At 37.3% G+C, this 22,832-nt stretch overlaps 1 protein-coding gene across 1 annotated transcript in view; it reads left to right on the top strand.

The window, feature by feature from the left end:
• tbc1d32 (TBC1 domain family, member 32) overlaps positions 1-22,832 on the top strand; it is a 54,541-nt gene that overhangs the window by 7,591 nt on the left and 24,118 nt on the right. Inside the window, exons 14-27 of the mRNA XM_026340671.1 lie at positions 661-747; positions 1,536-1,678; positions 2,251-2,375; positions 2,794-2,995; positions 4,131-4,210; positions 5,271-5,409; positions 6,981-7,068; positions 7,470-7,588; positions 8,731-8,850; positions 9,109-9,197; positions 16,089-16,211; positions 18,411-18,519; positions 20,440-20,533; positions 20,614-20,739. Of these exons, the coding sequence (XP_026196456.1) occupies positions 661-747; positions 1,536-1,678; positions 2,251-2,375; positions 2,794-2,995; positions 4,131-4,210; positions 5,271-5,409; positions 6,981-7,068; positions 7,470-7,588; positions 8,731-8,850; positions 9,109-9,197; positions 16,089-16,211; positions 18,411-18,519; positions 20,440-20,533; positions 20,614-20,739 (1,644 nt within the window). The remainder of the gene's footprint in view (positions 1-660; positions 748-1,535; positions 1,679-2,250; positions 2,376-2,793; positions 2,996-4,130; positions 4,211-5,270; positions 5,410-6,980; positions 7,069-7,469; positions 7,589-8,730; positions 8,851-9,108; positions 9,198-16,088; positions 16,212-18,410; positions 18,520-20,439; positions 20,534-20,613; positions 20,740-22,832) is intronic.

Here is a 22,832-nt window from a genome sequence, read left to right as displayed (position 1 = left end):
AAAGAGGAAAACAAACATTAGGTAGTAATAGTTTATTGCCCTGTGCAGATGATCTCCTCTCCCTTTTTATGATGGAATAATTACTTATATCTTTACACCAGATTATCTCTTGTAGGAATGTGCCCAAACTGATGACACATAGTACTACTCCCTCCAGTTCTCTTGTGCAGTGAGTTTCTCCCCGTCCACCCCCTTTTAATCACTAAAGTTATTTAACAGCATCGATGATGAAGTCAGACGTGTCTAAAAGACTCATGTGCTGTCTCTGCACTTAACCCTACTTTATTAAACATAAATTGCCCCCTTACAGATACTGTCAAATGACAAATGGTGGAGAATGTTTTATATCAATCATAAAGCCACTCTTTGGCTGGACCCGTTCCCGGTGCATGATTTGTTATAGAGCTCTTTTAGACGTGGGATAAAATGCAAAATAATCATATTACCATACTATTTTTATATAATATACTGCTTTTAAAACCTCCAGACACAAAAACTATTGTGAAACTACAATGTGATTTAGATGTTTCTTTGGAATTGACCCCAAGATGACCCTATCTCCAAAGCTTTAGATAGTTTTCCATCTTGGGTGTAACCACTATTTTAGTGTTCCTGTCTAGAAACTCAGACATTTACTAATTTATTATGTCTGTGTTTCAGATCCAATCAGCTTGACAGAGCTGGTTGTCATCCTTATTAACATAATGTATCAACACCCGAAACTCCACAGTGATGCCTCACACACAGGTGGGTGCCACACACACACACACACTCATAAACTATGTCAGTGAGTTTTGGCTTCATCACTGGCTTCTGTCCAGGCTGTGTCCAGAATCAGGGACTCAGGGAACACAGTGACCCTCCCTGTGAGGCGTAACAGCATTCCTCAGACCATATCTTTTATCTTTTAACCTTGTACTGAGTCAGGCAGAGCTGCGGTTGTGTCCTGGTAGACCTTGCTTTATTGCCCCATTCATTCTCAGGAATCACATTGCAGTAACTTTGCTGCCAGTGATCGATAGTGTCACCTACCTTGACTTTGTCAGGAGATCATTTCCTTTGACTGCCGCAGGAACTCATGCTGAACAAGTCACACAGTTATATTGATAGTTTTCTTTTATTTTAGCACCACCGTACCTCTCAGAAGAAGATGCAACAGTATGACGTGTGTAAAAGAGATTTATTACGGAGTGTAGTTCCAAGCTCGGTTGGATATTATTTATGTAACTGCAGACCTAGTTGAAACCATTTTTTGGGGTTCTCACACCTGTATAAATCAGTGTCATGGATCATCCCAGCTGTTGTATCCATAGATCATAAACACATCCAGTTATGTTTATAAAGGTTGAAGTTGTAGAAATTGACACTAACCTCTGCTAAATGCTTTGATAAGGTGCTGACAGAAGAACAAGCAGGCCATTGTGCTTGCTGTTAGATTTAAAGGCTTTAATATAGCTAAATAAAGTGCTGGCACAACATTAAATTCTTTTGAATTCAGCTGGGAAGAGGTTATGATCTGTTGTTTGTTTGTTCAGATGTCTTGTCGCCCAGCAGTCTGGTGATGGAGGTGCTGTGGATGCTGTGTGAGAGGACAGAGTGTGCTGTCGAGTGTCTCCACCAGACTTCTGTCATATGCACACTGCTGGCTCCTGTAATAGCTCTGCTCAATGGAAAGCAGGTCAATAAACACACATGCACACACACACACACACACACTGCAAACTTAAATAAGTTTTACTATTTATTTTCTCAATTCGGTTGAACATCATTAACATGACAAAAACAGAAAGGAAACGATATGGCAGTGGTGAGAGTAACACAATATCCTATCTTAAATATTAAACCGGAACCAGCCTTAATATAGTTAAATGAAGTGACCCTCCCTATTTGCTTTCACTACACTTAGGTAATGTATAAATGCAGGACATGTAGTCACATTCTTACTCTAACCTTAATCTTGAATTCAAGTTTAATAACCTTGATTCTAACAACATATCTGTGTGTCACAGTCATCAGAAGGACACAAAATAGAAGCTGTTCACTTGTCTCAGAATGATAATTTTATTGCTCTGTATTTTACATTCAGCAGTTTCAAACTGTGGAAGCATAGGTAATGAACATTTCTCAGTTCCGTCTTTGCCAAAGTTAATGATGTTATTTTAATTTTCAATATCTGCTCATCCCTCAAGAGATTCCCCTAATTTCTGAAGCTGCTGGGTAATTTTGCCTGTTTATTCTTTTGGTTTGCAGGTCAAATTGAGGTCCCCTGCAGCAACACTGTCTCTTATTGCTGATGTTCTGGCTCACATCGCAAACACTGACAGAGGATTAGCTCTCTTCTTATATGAAAACAGTCTTGTGCCACACAGTGAGAGGTGAGATGTTGTGATTGAATTGTGATTTGATAACTGCAATGAATATATTTTTTTTTAATTTTCAGACTAAAATAGAGATTTAGGTTTTCATAACACATCCTGCTTGTTCTATTGTTTGATGTTTGTTGTTGAACTTTTGACTAATTCATTGGAGAGTGCCATTCACTTTAGTATGTATGCTTCCTCCTCTAGTAACAGTTCTAATGAGTGCAGTCTCTGTAGTCCAGACTGCCGACTACCTTTTACATACGTCACTTACATGAATAAAGGCAAATACCCCAGTAGAGTCTCTTTTACATTTAAAAAAACATGAAAAGCCCTAAGGTACACCATAACTTCCCAGTGTTTTGTGGCACAACAAAGTGTATTATACTTATTAAAATTTTTCTCTCTTGTCTCTTATCTCTGTCCTTTACAGAACATGTGCTGCTCACGTTGTTGTGCAGTTTACCCTGAGGCTGCTGCATAAGGAGTTTCCATCACTGAGTGAATCTGATGCGTACCATACATTATGTGGAGCCTTTATCTTTGTTTGTAGGCAGATATATAACACCTTTGAGGGTTTGCAGGTCCTTCGACCCTATGGCCTGCACAGGGCTTTAGCTGCTGCCTGGAAACAGGTACTTCCACCTCACATCTGGATATAATGCTTGCTAGATTAAACATTCTGCCTCTTTTTATCAATAGGTGTACAAATGGAAAGAATAGAAATAAATCAGTAAACACATTTAGAAAACTACACCAACTATTGTTTGTTTTGATACCTGCTGATCATACCCACAATTACATTGTTCCCGTAGTGCCTGAAAGTGGACAGGCACATTCTGGTAAATATAAGAAGACCCTGAGTTCAATATCAAGAGTGATGCTTGAGTCACATGTTTATAAAAACATAAAATATTAAAGTAGCTAAAGTTTGTTTTTCCTAGAAAATGTCCATATTTATGATCACTTTCACTGACTAGATTATTCCTGTCATTGTTTTAAATGCTTGATGAATGATTAAAGTGTTTTCTCTTCATTCACTATGCAATATAAACATTCTGCCATTCCTTGCAAATAGGGGAAATTAACTAACCATTGCAGTATACTTAGTTTTTGAAATATAGCTTCTATAATAACACAGGATCAAATTTGAAAAATCCTTTACTGAGTTTTTATTGGAAAAACAAAATTAGAAAACAATAACACAGTCAAATGTAAAAACAAATTAACTCCCAACCACTGCTCAACACTAGAGTACCATTAGAGAAGAATCACAGAGAATAAGGATCACATTCAGTTGTAGATTTTCCTTCGGCTGTCCTACCTCATGTCTTACCTCTTTGTTATACAAAACATCCATGTCAAAAATTAACTTCTGTGAGACATCATGGCATCATTCTACAGCCTTTTCATGCTCTCTTCCTTGTACCATTGCCCAATCTGTGTTAAATATTATCTATCTGTTCATACTACATTACCCCATGTCACGTACTGCACACTGTCAACACACCACTCAGTACAAACAATGTAGATGTGTTAAATCTGAATCCACATGCATTTCTGTTATTTTATAGTAACTATAACATCACTCATATGTAGTTCAATATGAATCTGTAGGTAGAGGGTAGGCTTAGGTCAATTTTATGTTTTTAAGTCCCCTTCTCTAGCAGCTGGTCAGACAGAACAGTTCTAGTCAAATTTTCGGAAATGAACACATACACAAGCAAAAAAAGTATTGCTTAAACTAATAAATTTTTTGTTTATTTCTAGACCAGTTCCTTGTCAGAAAGGGTTCCAACTCCAGTACCCGGAGCTGCTGCTGGAGCATCTACCCAGGAGTTACAGAACATGTGAGGCTATACACAGAGAGAAGGAGGGAGTATAGAAATACTATAGTGTGTGTGTATATTTCAGCCTACGGTACTATGGGGCCACAGAATGTAGGTAATTTTTTGCATTTTTAGGAGATATTTTAAATGAAACCATGTAAATGCCAAAAATGAATTAAACAACTAACTGGTAACAGATGCTGACCTGAATTAGGGTTCAGAAGCAGTCAATGATTGTCTGGACACCATAAAAGCAGGGTTAACTTGGTTGACACTACCTTACTTTTTATCAACAAGTGGAGTGGCCTCCCATAGCTTAGCACTGTAGTATATTCATTTAAAAGCACACTGCTTATCGATCTTAATGACAAAATGAGAATGTAACAATAATAGGAAGCAAAGCGGCATATTGATTTGCCCTGTTTACTCAGGTAAAGTTCTGATGTGTATGCAAACGTCTCCATTCCAAAGAAATGACGTGAAAGTGTGACTGGATTTCTCACTTTAATCCTAATAAAAAACTGATTTTAATAGTAAACACAGGCTGACTGGAGCTGCAGCTTTTATGGAAAAAAAAACTGAAATAGTTTAGTTCTGCCCAGAGAGAAATTTGAATGAAATCTTGTGAAATTTGTGCAGCTGTTAAATATCGTGTTGCATAAAATATAAAACAAGCAGTAGCTGACAGCATTATGTGATAGCTGTTGCTTTTGTTATTAGGTATTTTCAGTTGATGGATGCTGATGCTACAGGTGGGGTTCTTTCTGACCACACAGAACTGTGCAACAATATCAAATTAAGGAGTTAACCTCACAATTACCAGGAATCATCATTAAAATCCCAGCATACTTAAACTTAACTTAAATCAAATATTGGTGAAAAAGAAGGGATTAAATGGATCTGACTACAAACGATGGAGTCATAGTCTGTATTTCTTGCATTGATTCTGCCTTGTGTGATCCAGATTTCCCAAATTGCTTACTTGTTTAATTAATTGACATCCGGTGATCTGAAGGTTGTGTTTCTTGTAGCATGAATTCATCGTCCTGCAATACACTTTGTCTTTCTAACTTGGGAACAGGCTCATCTGGGAGGAGACACTGTTGGACAGCCTGCTGAATTTTTCTGCCACCCCTAAAGGCCTGCTGCTGCTCCAGCAGACTGGAGCCATTAATGAGTGTGTCTCCTACATGTTCTCCCGCTTTACTAAAAAACTCCAGGTAATAACCAATTCTGTATAATTGTGATTATTTTTAGTTTTGTCCTTACCACCCTAGCAGTTTCCATCAGAAACTGACATAAAATTGTATATTTCCTCACTGTTTTTGGTATAGTTCACTCAATTAGTAAGAAGTTTAGTATCTTGCTTATGAACACATCAACTGTTGTACAGAGGGAGCAACGGTTCTTCAGATAATTTTCAACCCCGTCTCCAAACAGTGATGCCTTTACAATGGCTGTTGTAAAAATATTACTAATCACAAAGTGCAGAAGTAGATGAGTCATGTACTTTTAAAAGCACTGAAGTAGACTTCAAGTTAAAATGTAAGTTAACCAGACATTTGTATCTTATCACCTTCTTTGAATCAAACATTGTGACTTTTATAAAGCCTGGAGATTTGGCTTCACTGCAGACATACTGATAAGCACTGATGCTGATATAGTTTGATGGTACTATTACATCACCTTTATGGAAGCTCTGGAAGAATTAACTTTGGCAGCAGCTCGATTTAATCCTTCTTGATTCTATCAATCTGCCAAAGTAATATTATTCTGTTCAAGTGATTCTTTGCCACATTGAATTGAGTTACTGTAAGAGAACACTACAGCTATAGCAGCCTTAAGAATTACAGTAGGAGTTCACACATAAAGTAGATTAGTACTTAATTCAAATAATTAAACCCCAGAACAAAATATGTGAATTTTAATGTTGTTCAAAATTATATCTGCAATTGTGTTTTTCAATGCTTTTATTCACATGGGTTTTAACGCCTGTTTCCTATGACCAGATTGAACTGTACCATAAAATATGCGTGCATAAAATAATTTTAGGCTTTTGTATTCCATAATATCCCATTCTGCAGAACATAATCTAGCTTTAAAAGATGTTATTCATTCTGGTAGCTTATGCTTTGGTATCTCTAATTCATTCTGCAGAATATGTGGTCATTTGTTGTGCCTGCACGTCCTCAAGGCCACAGTCATATTTCCTGAAGACTGTTTAGTATTCACTAGTAGCTTGGGGGCTGTTACATGCTGCTACTCCCACACTGGGTGTGATTTATTAATCTCTGAACTACATATGCCTTAAATACGCAGCATTGTCCATGATTCATATTGTAGACACACATTCACTCTTCATGCAAACCATAGCTAATTCCCCGTGGGCTTAATTTACTGCCATTGTTTATGCACACTTGTAATTGCTTCTCTCATTTGGCATTTCACTTTAATTATGAAATGTAATTATATTTTGTCTATTTTCAGTTGTGACATTGTGTTGTAATTAATGAAGGGCTTGCACACTCAAAAATCAATCAGGCAATTTGATTTATTCTCAGCATACTAAACAACATTATGCAGTTGCTTTCTGGGATTCTGGCAGTGTCAGAATTCACATACTGAATCACAAATTTGCTGTTTGCTTTAGCTTCACTAAACCTTTATTTATTTATTTTTGTCATCCTATGACAATATTGCATTCCTTTTTTCCTGGTATAAGCAAAAACTACAAAGATAAAATACTGAAATATTTTTAGATTTATGTGGTTTCTCTGTGTGATTTCTGTAGGTGAGCCGCTGTGAGAAGTTTGGATATGGGGTAATGGTGACGCAGGTGGCAGCAACTGCTCCAGGGGTGGTGGCTCTGTGCAGTTCAGGTACTAATGCATTTACATGCAGAAACAAACAGTTGCCAGCTGTGACGTTTATTGCTTGTATTTTAAGTTGATATCTACAGTAGTTGAAATAAAGCAGTCAAGCAGCCCAGGGGGAATTATCTTTGTCAGATTGTGAGAATTTTTAGGTTGCCTAGTTATTTAGACATATGCCATTTCCATGTACTATTTTCAATCTAACCGGGGGCTTCTGGGGACCTAACTAAGTTGCATTAAAATATTTACGCATTTTTGAAAAGAGAGAGTACTGCACATCACGGTGGAGCATGATAAAATGTTAGATCATTACCTTCAAACAAACCCACAAGGCACATTTATTTTTCATCATACAAATCCAGTTCAGTCCAGTTCAGACACTCTTGTTGGATGTTTGTGTGTTTCAGGTTTTGTCCGGGCACTGGTGATTGAGTTGTGGGCAGCCCTGGAGTGTGGAAATGAAGATGTCAGGGTGGTCCGTCCCAAACCAACACCTATGGACCCCATAGACAGAAGCTGTCTCAAGGTAGTGTGCAAGAGAATAGACTGCCATTTTAAACCAGACTGTACATTTTGAATCAAGATCAGACTCAATTGATTAAGCTGCAATTAAGACGTGTGCATTTTCAGTTGAACTGGACTGTAGTATAGTAGACTGTCTTCAGTTGTAGAAAACTACAAGTGTTGTACCCTGAGAATGATTCCTCTTACAAGTTAAGATTTTCTGGTTCAGTCTTGGATAGACTGAAAATTTATTTAATTTATTTTTGTACTGTGTGAGTCTGTGAGATGTTGGCCTCTGACAGGAGTCAAAGGAGGACAAGTCATGTGTCTCAGTGAAACTGACCAAGTGTATATGGACAGCAGTGAAGTGTGAACTGTGCTCGGGCACTGGTGACTTTAAATCCTGCCTTATCAGTGGGTTGGCTGCCAGGTTACATACATACAGTAAGACCTGCAAGACCATGATTACAGATCCCCAGAAACAAGCCTGTGCTAAAACCAGATAAAATGTGTAGATAAATATCTGTGAAGTTTTGTACGCTTACCCCTGTGAAAAAAATCAATGTAAATCTGTAGCACAGACACATTACAGCAGCAGTTTTGGTGATGTAGCTCTGTTTGTTTCACTAGTAGCCTGGGTAGCTTTTTTTGTAAGGTGGGAATTTTGTGTGTACAGGATGTATTGGATATTATTAAAAACACATACAATAAAACACATACAATCCCTTCTGACAGACGAAAGAACGATAGCTGAAGGAAATGAGAGATGGAAAGAAAAGCTGATCATTACAATATTATAATGAACAACATACTGACATTCTAAATGTCAGTGTTTCCCAGTCAAGCATTTATTTTGTTTTTTTTGTACTCACATTTATGTAAAACTTAATTTTCATAGAGATGTGTCATTTCACCAGTGATACAAAGCATCACTTCCTTTATAGCCTAAATTCAAACCAGTTCTTTGATAGGTACTTCTAAAAACCTTCACACCAAAATTCAGTCATTAGACCATTTACCACTAAACTACCCAAAAGTACTTGCTAAGTTCAGTTTAAATTTGATGTGATCTTTAACAATTTTGCATCCAGCATTTAGATTTTAACCTTTGTAACAGGTTTTCCTGCTTACGTTAGCCCTGTTGTTCTTTCTTTGTGTCTCCAGTCTTTCCTGTCCATGGTCAACCTGCTCTCCTCTTCCCAGTCAGTGTGGGAGCTGCTGGGCCGGCACCCTTTAGCCAACAAGAGTGAATACTCTCTTAGGGAAATGCCAACCTCCGTTCCTGTGAGTGTTTTTTTACAGTGTGTGGTTCAGACTTCATGCAATGCCTCTTTCAGCCATTTGAGGGCATGTTTGCACTTTTTATTTTGATTGCACCCACCACCCTTCTCATTTGTCTTACCTTGTAAAGGCCTCCTCCTAAACCCCCAATACACTGAGGCTAATGTACATTTTCCATCCTACACATAGTAAATATCCATACTGTTTTCATTTTGCACCATAACTGCTGTATTCTTCACAGCCTCTCATTTTACTCCACAGGATTTGATTGACAGGCTGATTGCTGTGAATTCAGATGCAAAGATTCATTCCCTGTTCCACTATGAGCAGTCTCACACATTTGGCCTGAGGTGAGATTCATATTTTTTTCCATATTACTCAACATCAGCGGGGAAGCACACAATATGGGATTAACACCTGATGACTGCACAAACACATACATAAACACAGACACACTTAAGCCTGTGGCAATAGCAGACTGACATGGTTCTTTATGCTTTGATTACCCAGCACTGAAAGACTGATGAAAGGATTTCTATGGATGAGAGAAATAAGCTTGTGTGTGTGTGTGTGTGTGTGTGTGTGTGTGTGTGTGTGTGTGTGTGTGTGTGTGTGTGTGTTTATATATTTCTAGAAAACAGACATCCTAACCAATGATTGTAAAAAACAATTGCTTCCAAAATAATGAGCTGTTTCAGTTTGGATTCCAGTTTTAGAGTTGGGGGTTATGGGCAGGCAGGGTTATAGTAAAGGTTAAAGTAAATACTGCGCTATCTAGAAGTTGAGTGATGGCATCCTATGATTCCAGATAACTTTACCTGCATGAAGTCTCATGCGGGAGACTGGGGTTTGTAACGTAGCTGCGGTCTACCACCAGTAGGGGTTCTTGGGCAAGTCCTCCTTGCGCTTACTCTGCTTTTTCTGTATAGTCTTTACCGTTAACATAAACAGCTTATTTGTCCTATAATGGGGCTTCAAGCAGTAATTTGTCTGACCATTTGCATGAATCACTTTGTTTTAGCACCTGCCCTTCCTGTCGGTGGGCCGTGCTATGGCCATAACTTACAGGGACTAAATACCACCTTGTTCTTCCACTGGAGGCTACATAAATGATATGTAGCTGTCAAATAAAAATTTCAATTAGTTTTACTTCTTTGTTGACTGCTCAGATCACACAAAATATGACTCCTGAGCAGAAAGATGGAAAATCTTTGCAGCAATCTTTTCTATTTTTTTTTTTGGTATTGTACTTAATGCTAGTGTTGTTTAATATGGACACAATCAAGCATGATGATGATGATGATGATGATGATGATGATAATAATAATATAAAGATGGTTAGTTTAATGTTTAGGTAGGTCCCTAACCGAACTAGAATGTCTAAAATGTGTTAATGGGAGGTAGAAGGCAATCTGTGCAAGAGAACATACATGGGTACATGTGTGGCTTGGTTGTGTGTGCAGGTTCTGGTGGCTGCTGTGCATTCCCCTTACCTTTTTCTCTAAAGGATGTCTGAATCACAATAGCTTTGACTTGTTTGGAGCTTTGCTGACTCACTCTGTCTGTGCCTGTCAGTCAGCCCACTCTTATTAACCAAGTGAAGCCAAGTGAAAGGAACAAGATGCTCTATTCATTTGCCACCCAGACTGACAGACTTGCACTGTGTGTCTCTGTGAGTCGCTAAATGTGCTAAATGTAGCATTTTACTATCGATAAGTGAAGTCATACCATGTTTATTTAAATATTAGTAGTATTAGTGTCTTAAACCAACAACTCTTGAGTAAATGTGCTATTTCAGTTTTAGGCCATAAATACAGCCTATTCACATTTTGAAAATTATGTATCTTTATTCTAGTTAAGTTCATTTTTTGCTTTCATTTAATTTCCTTCATTCCACATAAACTAACTGAAAACAAACAAGACATAAAACACAAAAACTAGCTGCCAAAGGGGATTAAAAATCACCAACATCTGAAATTGTTCCTTTTACCTTGAGTTTATCTTTTTAATTAATGATTTCCTGCAATACAAGAGTCAATGTGGTTTATATATTTCTATGGATTGGTGAATAGCAACATGTGATATCAACCTTTCTGTTTTAGCTGTTACAATTATAAACCACTGAAAGGACACAGACAGTCAGAAAAACAGAAACCTCTCTTTTGAAATAACTAAAATAGTTTGATTTGTGTTTATGTAGAACCCCCATGTTTAACCCAACATCATTGGTGAAAAGCTAATTGAGAAATAGCTTTTATGGCTTTTAACAGAAGTGTAGATGATGACTACATGGTTTTCATGTGGCAAGTTGGTTCCACTTGACAGCAGGAGGGTGGGGGACCTTACTGTTACAGGATTGAAAGAGCAACCTACATCTGTTGCTACTGAAGTTTGTGTAGACCACGCTTCAATGCAGACAAGTACAACATGCTCCAGTTTTGCAGACACTTAAGAGCCTAAACCATCACAGGAAGTAGATATAGCTGTGACATTTCATGCACAGGATGTTTGAAACTTGCCCAGACACTTAAATATTTAATCTACTGATATGCTGTACTTCAGTTTTCTTGTCACATTTTAATATCATCATATAGTGGAGAACAGCGTCCCCTGCAGCTTCTCCACAGTAAAGCTCTGTAGTAAAGAATTGATTGTTCAACCCAGGGAAAACCACACACATTGATTTTTAAATGAAAGGAAATACATACACCCCCTGCGGAAAATAAACAATAGTGTGTTCAGCCTTTCAGAAGCTGTAAGTGCAGGGAAAACAAACAGGGCTGTGGCTTTTTAAGACCAGGGTTTTTTTCAGATCAACTTTTTATTATAGAGCTTAGTTTATTGCTAAGTAGGCATAGAGTAAACGAAGGACTTACAACAAGTAATTAAGACAGTGGTCATTAATATAGACAGTGTAGGGGTGTGTCCTGAGACTCATCAAAATAATGTACAAGGGAGCAGCACAGCAAGAGTCTCATTAATGTTGTTGTTTTTGGTCCTGGTGGAGTGCTTCCTCTTGCCAGAGGGGAGTTTTTCAGTTTCTGTCCAGTGTGGGAGGGGTTGGCATAATCTTCCCTGCAGGCTTCACGGTCCTGGAGTCATGCAGGTCCTGGAGCGATGGCAGATTGCAGCCCATCACCCCCTCAACTGAGCAAATTATATGCTACAGTCTGCTCTTGTCCTTGGCAGTATAGGTAGCGTACCAAACAGTGATGGAGCAGATCAGGAAGGACTCAGTGAAGGCAGTGTAGAAGTGCATCCTTATCCTTATTGACAGGTTGAACCGCCTCAGAAAGTCCATCTTCTGCTGAGCCTTCCTCGTCAGGGAGCTGATGTTCTGCTCCCAGTGTTAGTCCTGGGTGATTTTTCATTTGCAAAACATGCCATATTTCTTTATTGACTATTCTGACCAGCACTTGTTGTGTTGTCTTAGTGCAAATTACTGGTGAGATTTAAAGCTTTAGTGAAGCTAAATCTTAAATTTGTCATGGACAAACCTTCATTTTGGCTCTGTTTTAACCTTTAGCTGAGATACAGCAATTCCGCTTCACCTGGGGTCAGACAGCCACACATTCTTGATATCCTGTCTACAGTAGAAAAGGGAGTGGGTTGACTTGGTCTCAGTAATTTGCTCAGGTGTCGCTCTATCACGTACACCACATAATGAATAATAGATAACAGCTCCAAGGTGTTCTTCCAATGGAATGTGTTTTTCACTCTTGAATGTCTGTGTAACCTAACGAAACATGTGAACTGTCAATATTGTGTGTTCATCTGAATTGTTGTTGTTTGATTTTCATGTAAGAATAATGGGTGAATTGAGCGAAACTACGAGAAAAGCTCACTGGATAGATACTTGTTTTTTGTATTCAGCCCAAGTTCATTGGTCCCTTCTCAAGTCTTCAATCTGAACTCAAAATCAAACCTAACAATAGGTCACAAATATTGCAGCATGACTGTGTCTAAAATTGTTTCCTGTAATCACAGGAGGATGTGTTTTAATAGTGTTTGGACAACAATTGAAAAGAAAAACGCTCAAACCTACTTTTACGCTTTTCATTGGATTTGTTCTCAGTAACAAAGCATACTGTATATTGATAACTGTATCCTTCAAGCAGCTATTAGAATCAAGCCTCAGCTTATTTGAACCAATTAAATTTTCATGAATTTGGACCAATTTTGTATTTGAATTTGGCCAACGCTCCCCACAAAGCAGTTACAAACCACTCTTGAACAACATTCACAACATGTTTGATCTTTTCCACCATATTCAGCACAGGTCTAGTCACTTACACCACTGTCAAACAAAAAACTAAAAAACTGGCTCCGTCCTAATTAAAAAAAAAAAAAAAAAAAGACAAGACAGACACAATTTCCACCCTTCTTGATCTTCACAAGTTGTCATGACAACCAACACTCTTTCCCCTGTTCTTTTTTGTCTGAACTGTTTGAATGTCTTTATTCTCTCTGCTATTGATGGCTCAGAGCACATCCAATTGATGTGCTTGTACAGAACTTCACACATTTAACATTTAGTGCAACAGACATTATTACGTATGTACATATGCATATACATATACAAAACAATAAAATTGACAGCAAAAGATAAGGCAAGTACAATCATCGTGATTGTGTTAAACCTCTGAACCACAGTAACTGGAAGGAATTTCTAAAAGTTATATTTGCCTTTTTTGCTAATTGATTGTTTGTATATTATATTGGTCGGATACCTTGACATGACAGCCTTGGCAGGTTCCTAAATGAGCTGCAAAAGCGCAAGAAATTTTGATTAATAATAATAATTGTAACTTTATTGCTCTCTTCGGGAGGAAGAGCAGTCATCCATCATATGTCATATGTGTCCTTGGGCAAGACACTGAACCCCTAGTTTCTATTACGTGGCAGCTCCACTATCCATATACTGTGGGTGTTCATTCACCTTGTCTATTTCCAGTAAGGCTTTACTGACAAACTGCCATGGTTAGCAAGGCATAAAATTTTATAACAAATTTGTTTGCATCTTCTCTGTCAAAAACAGAAAAAGTGACAGTGGATTTTTGGGTAGATCAACAATCAGTTTTCAGCCATTGTTCTTTAAAGTTTTGGACCTTGGATATAAACTGTTATCGATTACATTAGGCTTTTGGAACTGAGGCGTATATACCTGGGGCTGTCTTGGGAAACTTCTAAAATAAATGAATGAAATGGACAGAATTCAGTATTTCCAGTGTCTGCTCTGGAACCTAATGTGATTACTTCCTGTTTTTCAAACTTTCTTGGACAAAATAATTCATTAGATTAAGTCAATTTGGGAAATTGTAATGACACTTTTCAGAATTTTTTTATAGATAACAAGAGTAACTTAGAAAATAGTATAATATAGTGAAACTGGAGTGTAGCCAGTTCAATTCTATTTAGAACAGCCAAGTCTTTTAAAAGACCTCTGCTTGAACAGTCTGCTGATAAAAGGACCCTATCAAAGCAGGAAACTGGAAGCAAGTCTGGTATGTTTTTTTTTTCTTGGTTTCAAACAGTGTGAGGTCACAAGGCCTGACAGACTCTCAGCCTCTTGCTGGGCTGCAGTCATCTTGAGTGAGTATAGTTGTCAGTCAAACAGGAGTCCAAGCAGCTGCCCAGCACATCTAGATGTGAAGCAGCTGCTTATAAGGTAGAGATGTTTTTCACAAGGACTAACACACTCAGATGCACAAAACAACATGCTGAGTTAAATACTACTGTAACTCTAGTAAGTCAGTAAACACACACACACAGACACACAAAATGACAAATTAAAGTGACATTTTGTGAAAAGCAGGATCCAAGTTGTAATTTTAAAGTGCCCTTTAAATGTTCAAAAATAACCCTGACATTTCTGTCCATTTCACTGTACGTTTTTTTTTTTTGTTGTTGTTGTTTTTTACGGCTTAGTTATGAAACTGGTTGAAAAATAACTTTGTTGGCAATTAGTCATTACTGGAATTGCTTTTCTGATTTCTCAATTATAAAAAAAAAAAAATACTGTAGTTCAGTATTTTGTGTGTTTAAACATAAAATACAAAAGTGTTTAAAGCTTGGCTGATGATGTGATTAGCTCAGCCTATCCTGGCATAAAGACTGGAGATGGGGAAATAGCTAGCATGGTCAGGAGTATAAAAATAACATTTTGTTTTTTTGAATGCACATAATCATAAATACAAAAATATTACTAATTATAATAATTTTATATATAAATAATAAACAACATACTGTACTGAACAGACGTGAGAGTAGAATCTGCTGATGGACGTCTTGGCACACAAAACAAAACAAATGTTTCAATTTTGTGTGTTTGAATTAAAAACCTAAAATGTTTGTAAAAAAATTCAAAAAGAGCGATTGGGATATTTATAACCATTCTCATATGTACACTGCCACAGCTTAGTCCACCTGGCATCATCTGACTTGATGAGAAGACTAATTTGATAGAAGCCTGATACGCCAGACTAATTTTGACAGAATTAATTGCTGGAGTAGTCTGGAGAGCAGGAAGACAATACACATTAACTAGATTGTTGTGATTAATGCTACACACCGGTGACATATACAGGACCTTTCTAATAAGCACGTAAATGCTGTCTAAATTAAGATGAGCTCTGGGGCTGATGGGACAAGATGCCAATGAAGTGAAATTAGGGTTACCACCCTAGTTCCCTCAAGATTTCTATGATTATAAAAACTACAGTATAAATCCTTCAAAACACAAAAAGAGTGACCAGCAGTAGAGTTGAGATGCACATCATCAGTGCCTACGTTTGTATTAAATAAAGTGTTTATCAAAGCTTCTTCTCTCTGTTTAGGTTTTAGACTGTGTAAAATGCAGCCTACGCAGACGCTTAATTTTCTTTGCCACTTTAGTGTCTCAAATTGCCGCTGGAGCTTAACAGCCTGCTTGAGCCTGGTGTCATTACCAGCAACTGAAAATGAACCATGAAGCTTTTCCCAAGGGTTTCTAGTTAACAAAGCTTACAATTGGCTACAGAGGGCTACTGGGGAAAATGTGTTGACTGATCCAGCACTTGCAGACACACAGCACCAGGGGAAATGGACAACCAAAGTACGAATGGCATGTTTGTTTGTTTTACACTTTTGTATAGTGCGCATTACATTATGGCCTTAACTGTCTTGCTACAATATCTTATATGTTATACCTATACCAGTCCTTAACATATTTTAATGTCGTATTGTTCATGTGTTTGTTGCAGACTGCTCAGTGTACTCTGCTGTAATCTGGACTCATTTCTGTTGTTGGAGAGCCAGTACAACATCTGCTCCATGCTGCTGCAGAGCCAGAAAGAGAATGTCGTTGAGCTGGACACCAACAACGGGTATGAACTAATAAATACATAATTAAAATGTGTTGTTTGGGAGTTTTAGTTTTATTGCGGTCTATTATGCACAGTAAACTGTAGTGCTCTTATCATTAATGGTTATCCACAGAGACGAGCACAATAGGCCTAATGAAATACTGTATTGTATTATAGTGATAAGATCCAGTGCTATAAATCAGTGTTTTGAATAAGAATCTGAGCCAAGTGTATGATAGGAACAATAACTGCAGCACATAACTCTGTGAAGGATATCACTAAAGTTACTAAGGACCAAGAGTGAAACGCATGTTTGGTTCTAGATGTACTCCACCAACGCAAGTTTTGGTTTCTGACCAGACACGAGGATGCTGCACTTTTGTCGTTACAGTAAGCTTGTAAACGCTCTAATGCTGCTCATAGTTAGTGTCTACCTGTTTGGGTCAAGACATGATTATGGCACCTAACTCCCCCTACAACCACAAATTTAACTTTATTCCTTTTTGTAAAGGTTTGAACAAATAAGATTGTATAATGTATAATGTGTTAATTATCGGGATAAACAGAGCCATGCTAGGTGTTTGTTAGAGAAAGATTGGATGGAAGATGATGAATAAAAGGGGCCAGAGACCGGAAAATAACTTGTTTCCTTGGCAGACAGTCAGGCAACATATATTGTCTCAACACGTACTATAGCTAGACTGCATTTTTGACATTTCCTTTCATCTGCTGACACACTTGGTAAAACTGTAGCATAAACACAAGACAGATATATTAGAATGTCATTTATTTAGAAAAACCTGTCGGTATTAAGCTGCTAAACCACAATGTCATAAATCCTGCTCTGTTCATGACACACAGACATGAGAGTGATATCAATCTTCCATATAACTTTTGTTGATTTATTTCTTATATATTTTGACATTACCCTACAATGGCGTTTCTGGACAATTCAAAGTATATTTATTCCAGCCAGAGCTGGAAGGACGTTTTTTCAGATATTTAGACATTTTAATAGTTTCCACATTGAGCACATTCAAATCTCACATTGTCATTCTTCCTCATACAACACTAAAAGCTTTTTTCTCCTCTGTGCATCATTTTGATATGACAGACCACTTTCAAATTTAATCATTGCTCAGGATGAGAAATTGTTTATTTGTTTGCCTTGTCACAAATAAAATGTAATAAAGAAGAGAGAAAGTGGAAAGGCCATTTCTGGAAATAGGTGTTCAAGAGCCCCTCTCTCTTTGCAATGGGTGGCAGAGCCGTGGCTATTGGTTATGAATGGAAATGGCCCTGGAAATGCCAACTCACATCACATGTCTGAGTACTGGCTCGATTTCAGAGGATGAAGACTTGTTAATTTATTCTCCCGTCTCCTTTCCTGCCTTCTCTTTCCCCCGTGCTCCCATTATCATCACGGACATCATCATCTCTTCTTTTACTTTCAACCTCCTCTCTTCCTCCTCCCTTTTTTTTTTAATCCTGTTTATTGTCTTCTAAACTTTACTTTTTGGCAGCTGACTTTTGTTTTACCCTACCCTTAGTTGAAATTCTCTCACCCTCACTGTCAGTATTTTATTTTATTTTTAACCTTCAATATCAATGACCTAAACAATGATCACCAAAACTACTTTGTGAGGGCAATCTGCACATTTTATTACTACTTCTGAGAAGTTTGAGCCATGAAAGAGATTACTTTTTTGGTTTTATTCATAAACAAATGTATGCAAATTACATTTTGTGGCAAATATGCTTTTGGGAAGAGCACTGTACAAGAAAATAGTCCCTTTTTATTACCAATTTCAAGTCCAAATTGCTTCAGCTGTAAGAACTATCCACCAAGGCTGACACCCTTCGACCCTAAAGTGCCTTTATAATTGGAACAATCTCTGATCTTATCTGAAATTCTAACATGGAAACCCTTCTCTCTTTCTTTTCTAACTGTGATATTGTGGAACTTAATAGGCTTTAAACTCTGCAAAGTCTTTTATGTGACTATAAAAAAAACTTTCAGGGAATGTTTAACGTGTTAGTATATATATGTATGCATGTTCCTCAACATTTTATCCTTTATAAGCATTTCCTATTTTGACAAGTGCCGTAGTTCACAAATCTCAGTCATTATTCATCAGGGGTTCCTCCTGCTTCTGTAACTATTATTACAGCACATCTTTGTTTTTGTCTTATGTCCTGTCTCTTTTTAAAACTTCTCAGGGAGTTCATTATAGACAGTCTATCAGTGGAGAGGAACCATGTGCTGGTTCGTGTTAGTGTGGTGGGAGGTTCGTCTGAGAGGAGGCTTCCCCCTCGAGCTCTGCAAGAGGTCAGCTATGCTCTACTTTTGTAAAACTTTTGTTTTTCCAGAAATTGGTGCAAAACCTTTTGTAAATACACAAAACCCACCATGTTTTTTTTTTTATTTATCTGGCTTTTTTGTTATTCTTTGGTCAGGTTGTGGGAAACATCACCTGTTAAATCAGACAAATTTTGTCTGTCTATATAAATAAATCTTAATTTTTAACGAACCCTCACAAATCAATCTATTCATTTCTATTTAGACTCTGTGATACTGGTAAATTTGTTTCAGATGAAAAGAGTCCAACTGATTTCCAACTGGGTTTTGTCGTTTCAAGGCTGCAGCCTTATTTACTCAGGATGCTTTGAGATAGATATCAATTATTTAGGTGTTGTTTATGCTGAGTGCATAACAAGAACTAATTTATGCTGAGGTCAATGAAAGGATATGAAAGAGATTTCTAAAAGGGAGAGTGTAAATTGGTTAGTAGCGGGTTTTTCCTTCATGTTTCACAGGCCTCTTTTACTTATTTCTCCTGTTGTACAGAGCTGTTAAATAAATGCTGGTTTTGTGTGAAGGTTTCAAAAGAAATAAAAAATTAAGCCAATCTTCTTGAGAAATGATAAAAAGGACCATTGTTGTGTTAAAACAATGGTTATTCCTGACATTTTCAATATTATTCCATACGTTTATACTAATTCAGTTAAATGTCAGTTGCTAAACTGTTTCTGTATTTCTGCATGAGACAAGTATACCTAAAGACACATCCAGAGGCATGGTCATGGTTTTTGTTTTTATTTTATTTTAATTTATGCACAAAACTATTCAAACATTGCCCTGTGTGAAGGACTTTTGAGCTCTGTTAGTGCCAAGAAGAGAGATTAATTTTGTTTTTGCCAATTCAGTATAGTTAAAATTTTGGTTTTCTGGCTGCTCATGTTTCTGTTTTAAGGCTCAATCTGGTATTTTTAGTCTAAATCATTTACATTCAGTCCATTTTGTTTTTAAAGAAAAATGAAGAGTTGGATTGTTTGAGATTTGGCGTCTTTTTATTGTAGCATTGTTGTAAAATCCAGGATAGCGTGTGTCTTGTTATTGGGCTTCTTAACCTAGTGTGGCAACTACATATTGTAATGAAACATGATTGCCCCACAGAGACTATTTTCAGTGCCAGAAGTTTGGAAAAAAACACAGTAGTGCTCAATTGGTATGCGTGTAACTGATGCTGTTATCTGTGCCATCTCAATGTAGGATTCTCTGTATCTTTGTCAGAAAAGGAAATCTATTGAGTGGCAGATTCAAGAACCCTGAGGGTTTATCATGAATAGAGGGCACAGACAATTGAAACTCAAAACCCATTTTCTGAAACCCATTAACATTTAGAGCACATTATTATTTTGGTGATTTACATGCTGAGCTATGACTCAAAAATTATGGTTCTTCAGAAATTTGCTATCACGTATGTAATGAATGCGACATTAAATGGCCAGAAGTGCCAGCATACAAACGTAAACAAACAGACAATATGATTAACTGCTACCAGCTCAGTCCTAAACAATTGCTCGGTAATGAATTCATCCTCATGACACTTTTTAACTGCCCTGTGCTGTTCATAGTTTCAAATATTTATTTTTAAAGCTGTCATCAAACACTGTAATTGTTTTTTAGTGTATTAAATTACAAATAAATGCTAACATTGGCACATCAATAATGCAGCAAAGTCATAAACGGCTATAATAACTATGTAGCCATTGCGGTGCAAAAGTTAATGAAAGAAAATAATGCAAATGTCATGAATCATGAAGGATTCAAAGCAACATGCTGTTTTCTATTCTAACCAAGTGATGAATATGCTTTAAATGCTGAAATGAAATATTTATTGTTCATTACCTTAAGGTGTAATGAGATGATCAATAATTAACCAAGTTTTTTGTCTGCTCTTTCCAGGGAGAACATCCCTACCCCTGGCCAATGTTTTCAAGCTACCCTCTACCTTACTGCTACACCTTAGACCCACCAAAGATCCAACAAACCTCACAGGGTAAGACCAGTGCTGATGAAGTTACAGATACTAACTTGTACATTAATGTGATTTTCATATAGTCCCTTCTGCTTGCACAGACTGTGAGATCAGTGCCTTTCTGGCATCATCGAAGGACACAAAGAATGAGGAGGGTTGGATGGAGATTTGCCGGAAACACTACTGCGAAGTTTTGAACTCCAAACCCAACAGCTTAACTGGAAAGGGTGAGCTACTGAACTAAATCACTGGCTAGCTACTGATCTGCTTTATTGTAGGATTTACACAATATTTATTTATCATGTACATCATTATGTAAGGGTAATGTGCAAAAGTAACTGTACTATAATTGTCGAGTTTGCTGGGTCTACCTGAGTGGTTGCATTTGGGACTAGTGAAGATTGTGTATTCATTTTGAGTAAATGGAACGTTTCAAAGGCTTCTCGTGTTCATTGTTAAGTTGTTTGAGATTGAACTGTCCGATTTGCCGATGAAGTTGCTACATGAAAATTTGGTCTTAGTTAACATCTTAAGAAATGATAAGAAAGAAGAGGAGAATTAAATCAAATTGGTCTGGAGATTGATCGAATGATTTTGATGGAGAATAATAATCATGAGTTTTATGCACAGACAAAGATTTTGTTGTTTGATCACAACGCAGAGAGATACGTTTGGAGGAGTACAGGTAACTTATTAAATCCCACTGAACACTGAACCTGCTGTTAGGGATGGTGAAGGCATCATCATGCTCTGTGGCTGTTTTACTGCCAGTGGAACTAAATTCTTCAGCATAACCTCAAACTAACAGCTAGACTGTGGAAACTGGGGGATGTAGCAAAGCCCATGCAGATCAAAGCTAGTTGTGATATGGATAAAGGTTAAAGTCTTGTCCTTAATCCTGTCGAAAATATGTGAATTTACAGTCAGGCCTCTGCCAGAAACCAACAGTGTTTGCCAAAGGTGAAATTTTCTAAAGGACATTTAAGCACATATTAGGTGTGTCTGTTTAAAAAAGAAATTGTTTTGACATTCACTCATTTTTGTGTTCATTGAATGCAACTGTATCCTGCATATTGCATTCTGTATATAACTGCTTTATCTGCTGACATCATCTTTTGTGCTGCAGGTGTACCACGCACACCTCCTCACCAATATTACATACTAGATCAGATGTTTAACATTTTAGCGCTCATCATCACTGCCATTGACAACCCTCTATGAGATAGCACTAACACCTACATTTGCTATGTAGGAGTAAATAGCTGTGATTCAAGGAGGACAAAAATACATTCAATGAATGAGGGCTGACAATTTGTGATTAATGCATATACTGTGCGGTGATTGCGTCCTTTCATCAGTACACTGCTGAACTCGGCCTACAAAAGTATCCACTCTTCGCTCTGTGAAGCTCATTTAAAGCTTTTCACTGAAAGACTACGATCAAGATTTATTATGTGTTGAGCTTCTTCACTCTGCTGTAGAAGTGCTAATTTATTTGGCACGCCATTAACCATGCAAAATCTAGCATTACACTTTTTAAGAAACATTAAAAGGAGGAAAACTCTATCTCTCTGCGTATGTAGATGCTGTGATTATCGCTTGTTTGACAGGCTTCTATTCAGCTGCAAGACGAAAATGATTGAACTATACTATCTCTTTATCAAGACACTCGTGATTAGAACTGTTTGCATGTTCAGTGCTCCTCTATCTTGTCAGCTTATTGGCTGCTTAATTTGTCTCTTTCCACAATACATCAGTGAGATGCATTCACTTGTGCTCAGTCACTAGTTTCACCGTGAATCACATAATCAATGCTCATTGTGTTTTCTAAACTGGCAGCCAGTGCAAGGCTGTACTGAGCATTCAAGCAGTTGCATTAGCGTGACTTCATTATCTTACAACTCTTTATAATTTTTGTATTGGCTTTTAAATGATAGAGGAGAAAGAGGGACTCCACGAAAAGTGCTCAATCTTTCCTTTTTATCTCAACAGTAAGCTCGTTCTTTAATTACATAAAAATCCTGATTGGTATTGTATGACTTTAGAAAATGCAGGTATAGCAATATTTTCTGTGACAACTTATTTTTCAACTAGAGCCAAACTATGGTTGAACTCCAAATGAGCCAAAAATATGTTGTTGAGTAGGAAGTAGCTATGAAAAGTCCCAGACTAGCAGTTACACATGAATAAAGAAATATGTTGTCTATGACATGAATTCAGTGCAGTGAATCAAGCGTTAAGCGTCAGTTAAAAATATTATAGTTAAACAGCATGGCAAACTACTATATACAAAATAACCAAATATTTCTACAGAAAATAT

Source organism: Anabas testudineus, chromosome 24 (assembly GCF_900324465.2).
Source record: "Anabas testudineus chromosome 24, fAnaTes1.2, whole genome shotgun sequence".
Taxonomy (NCBI): Eukaryota; Metazoa; Chordata; class Actinopteri; order Anabantiformes; family Anabantidae; genus Anabas; species Anabas testudineus.
Note: the sequence above shows the minus strand (reverse complement) of the source record. Positions and strands in the feature narration are given on the sequence as shown.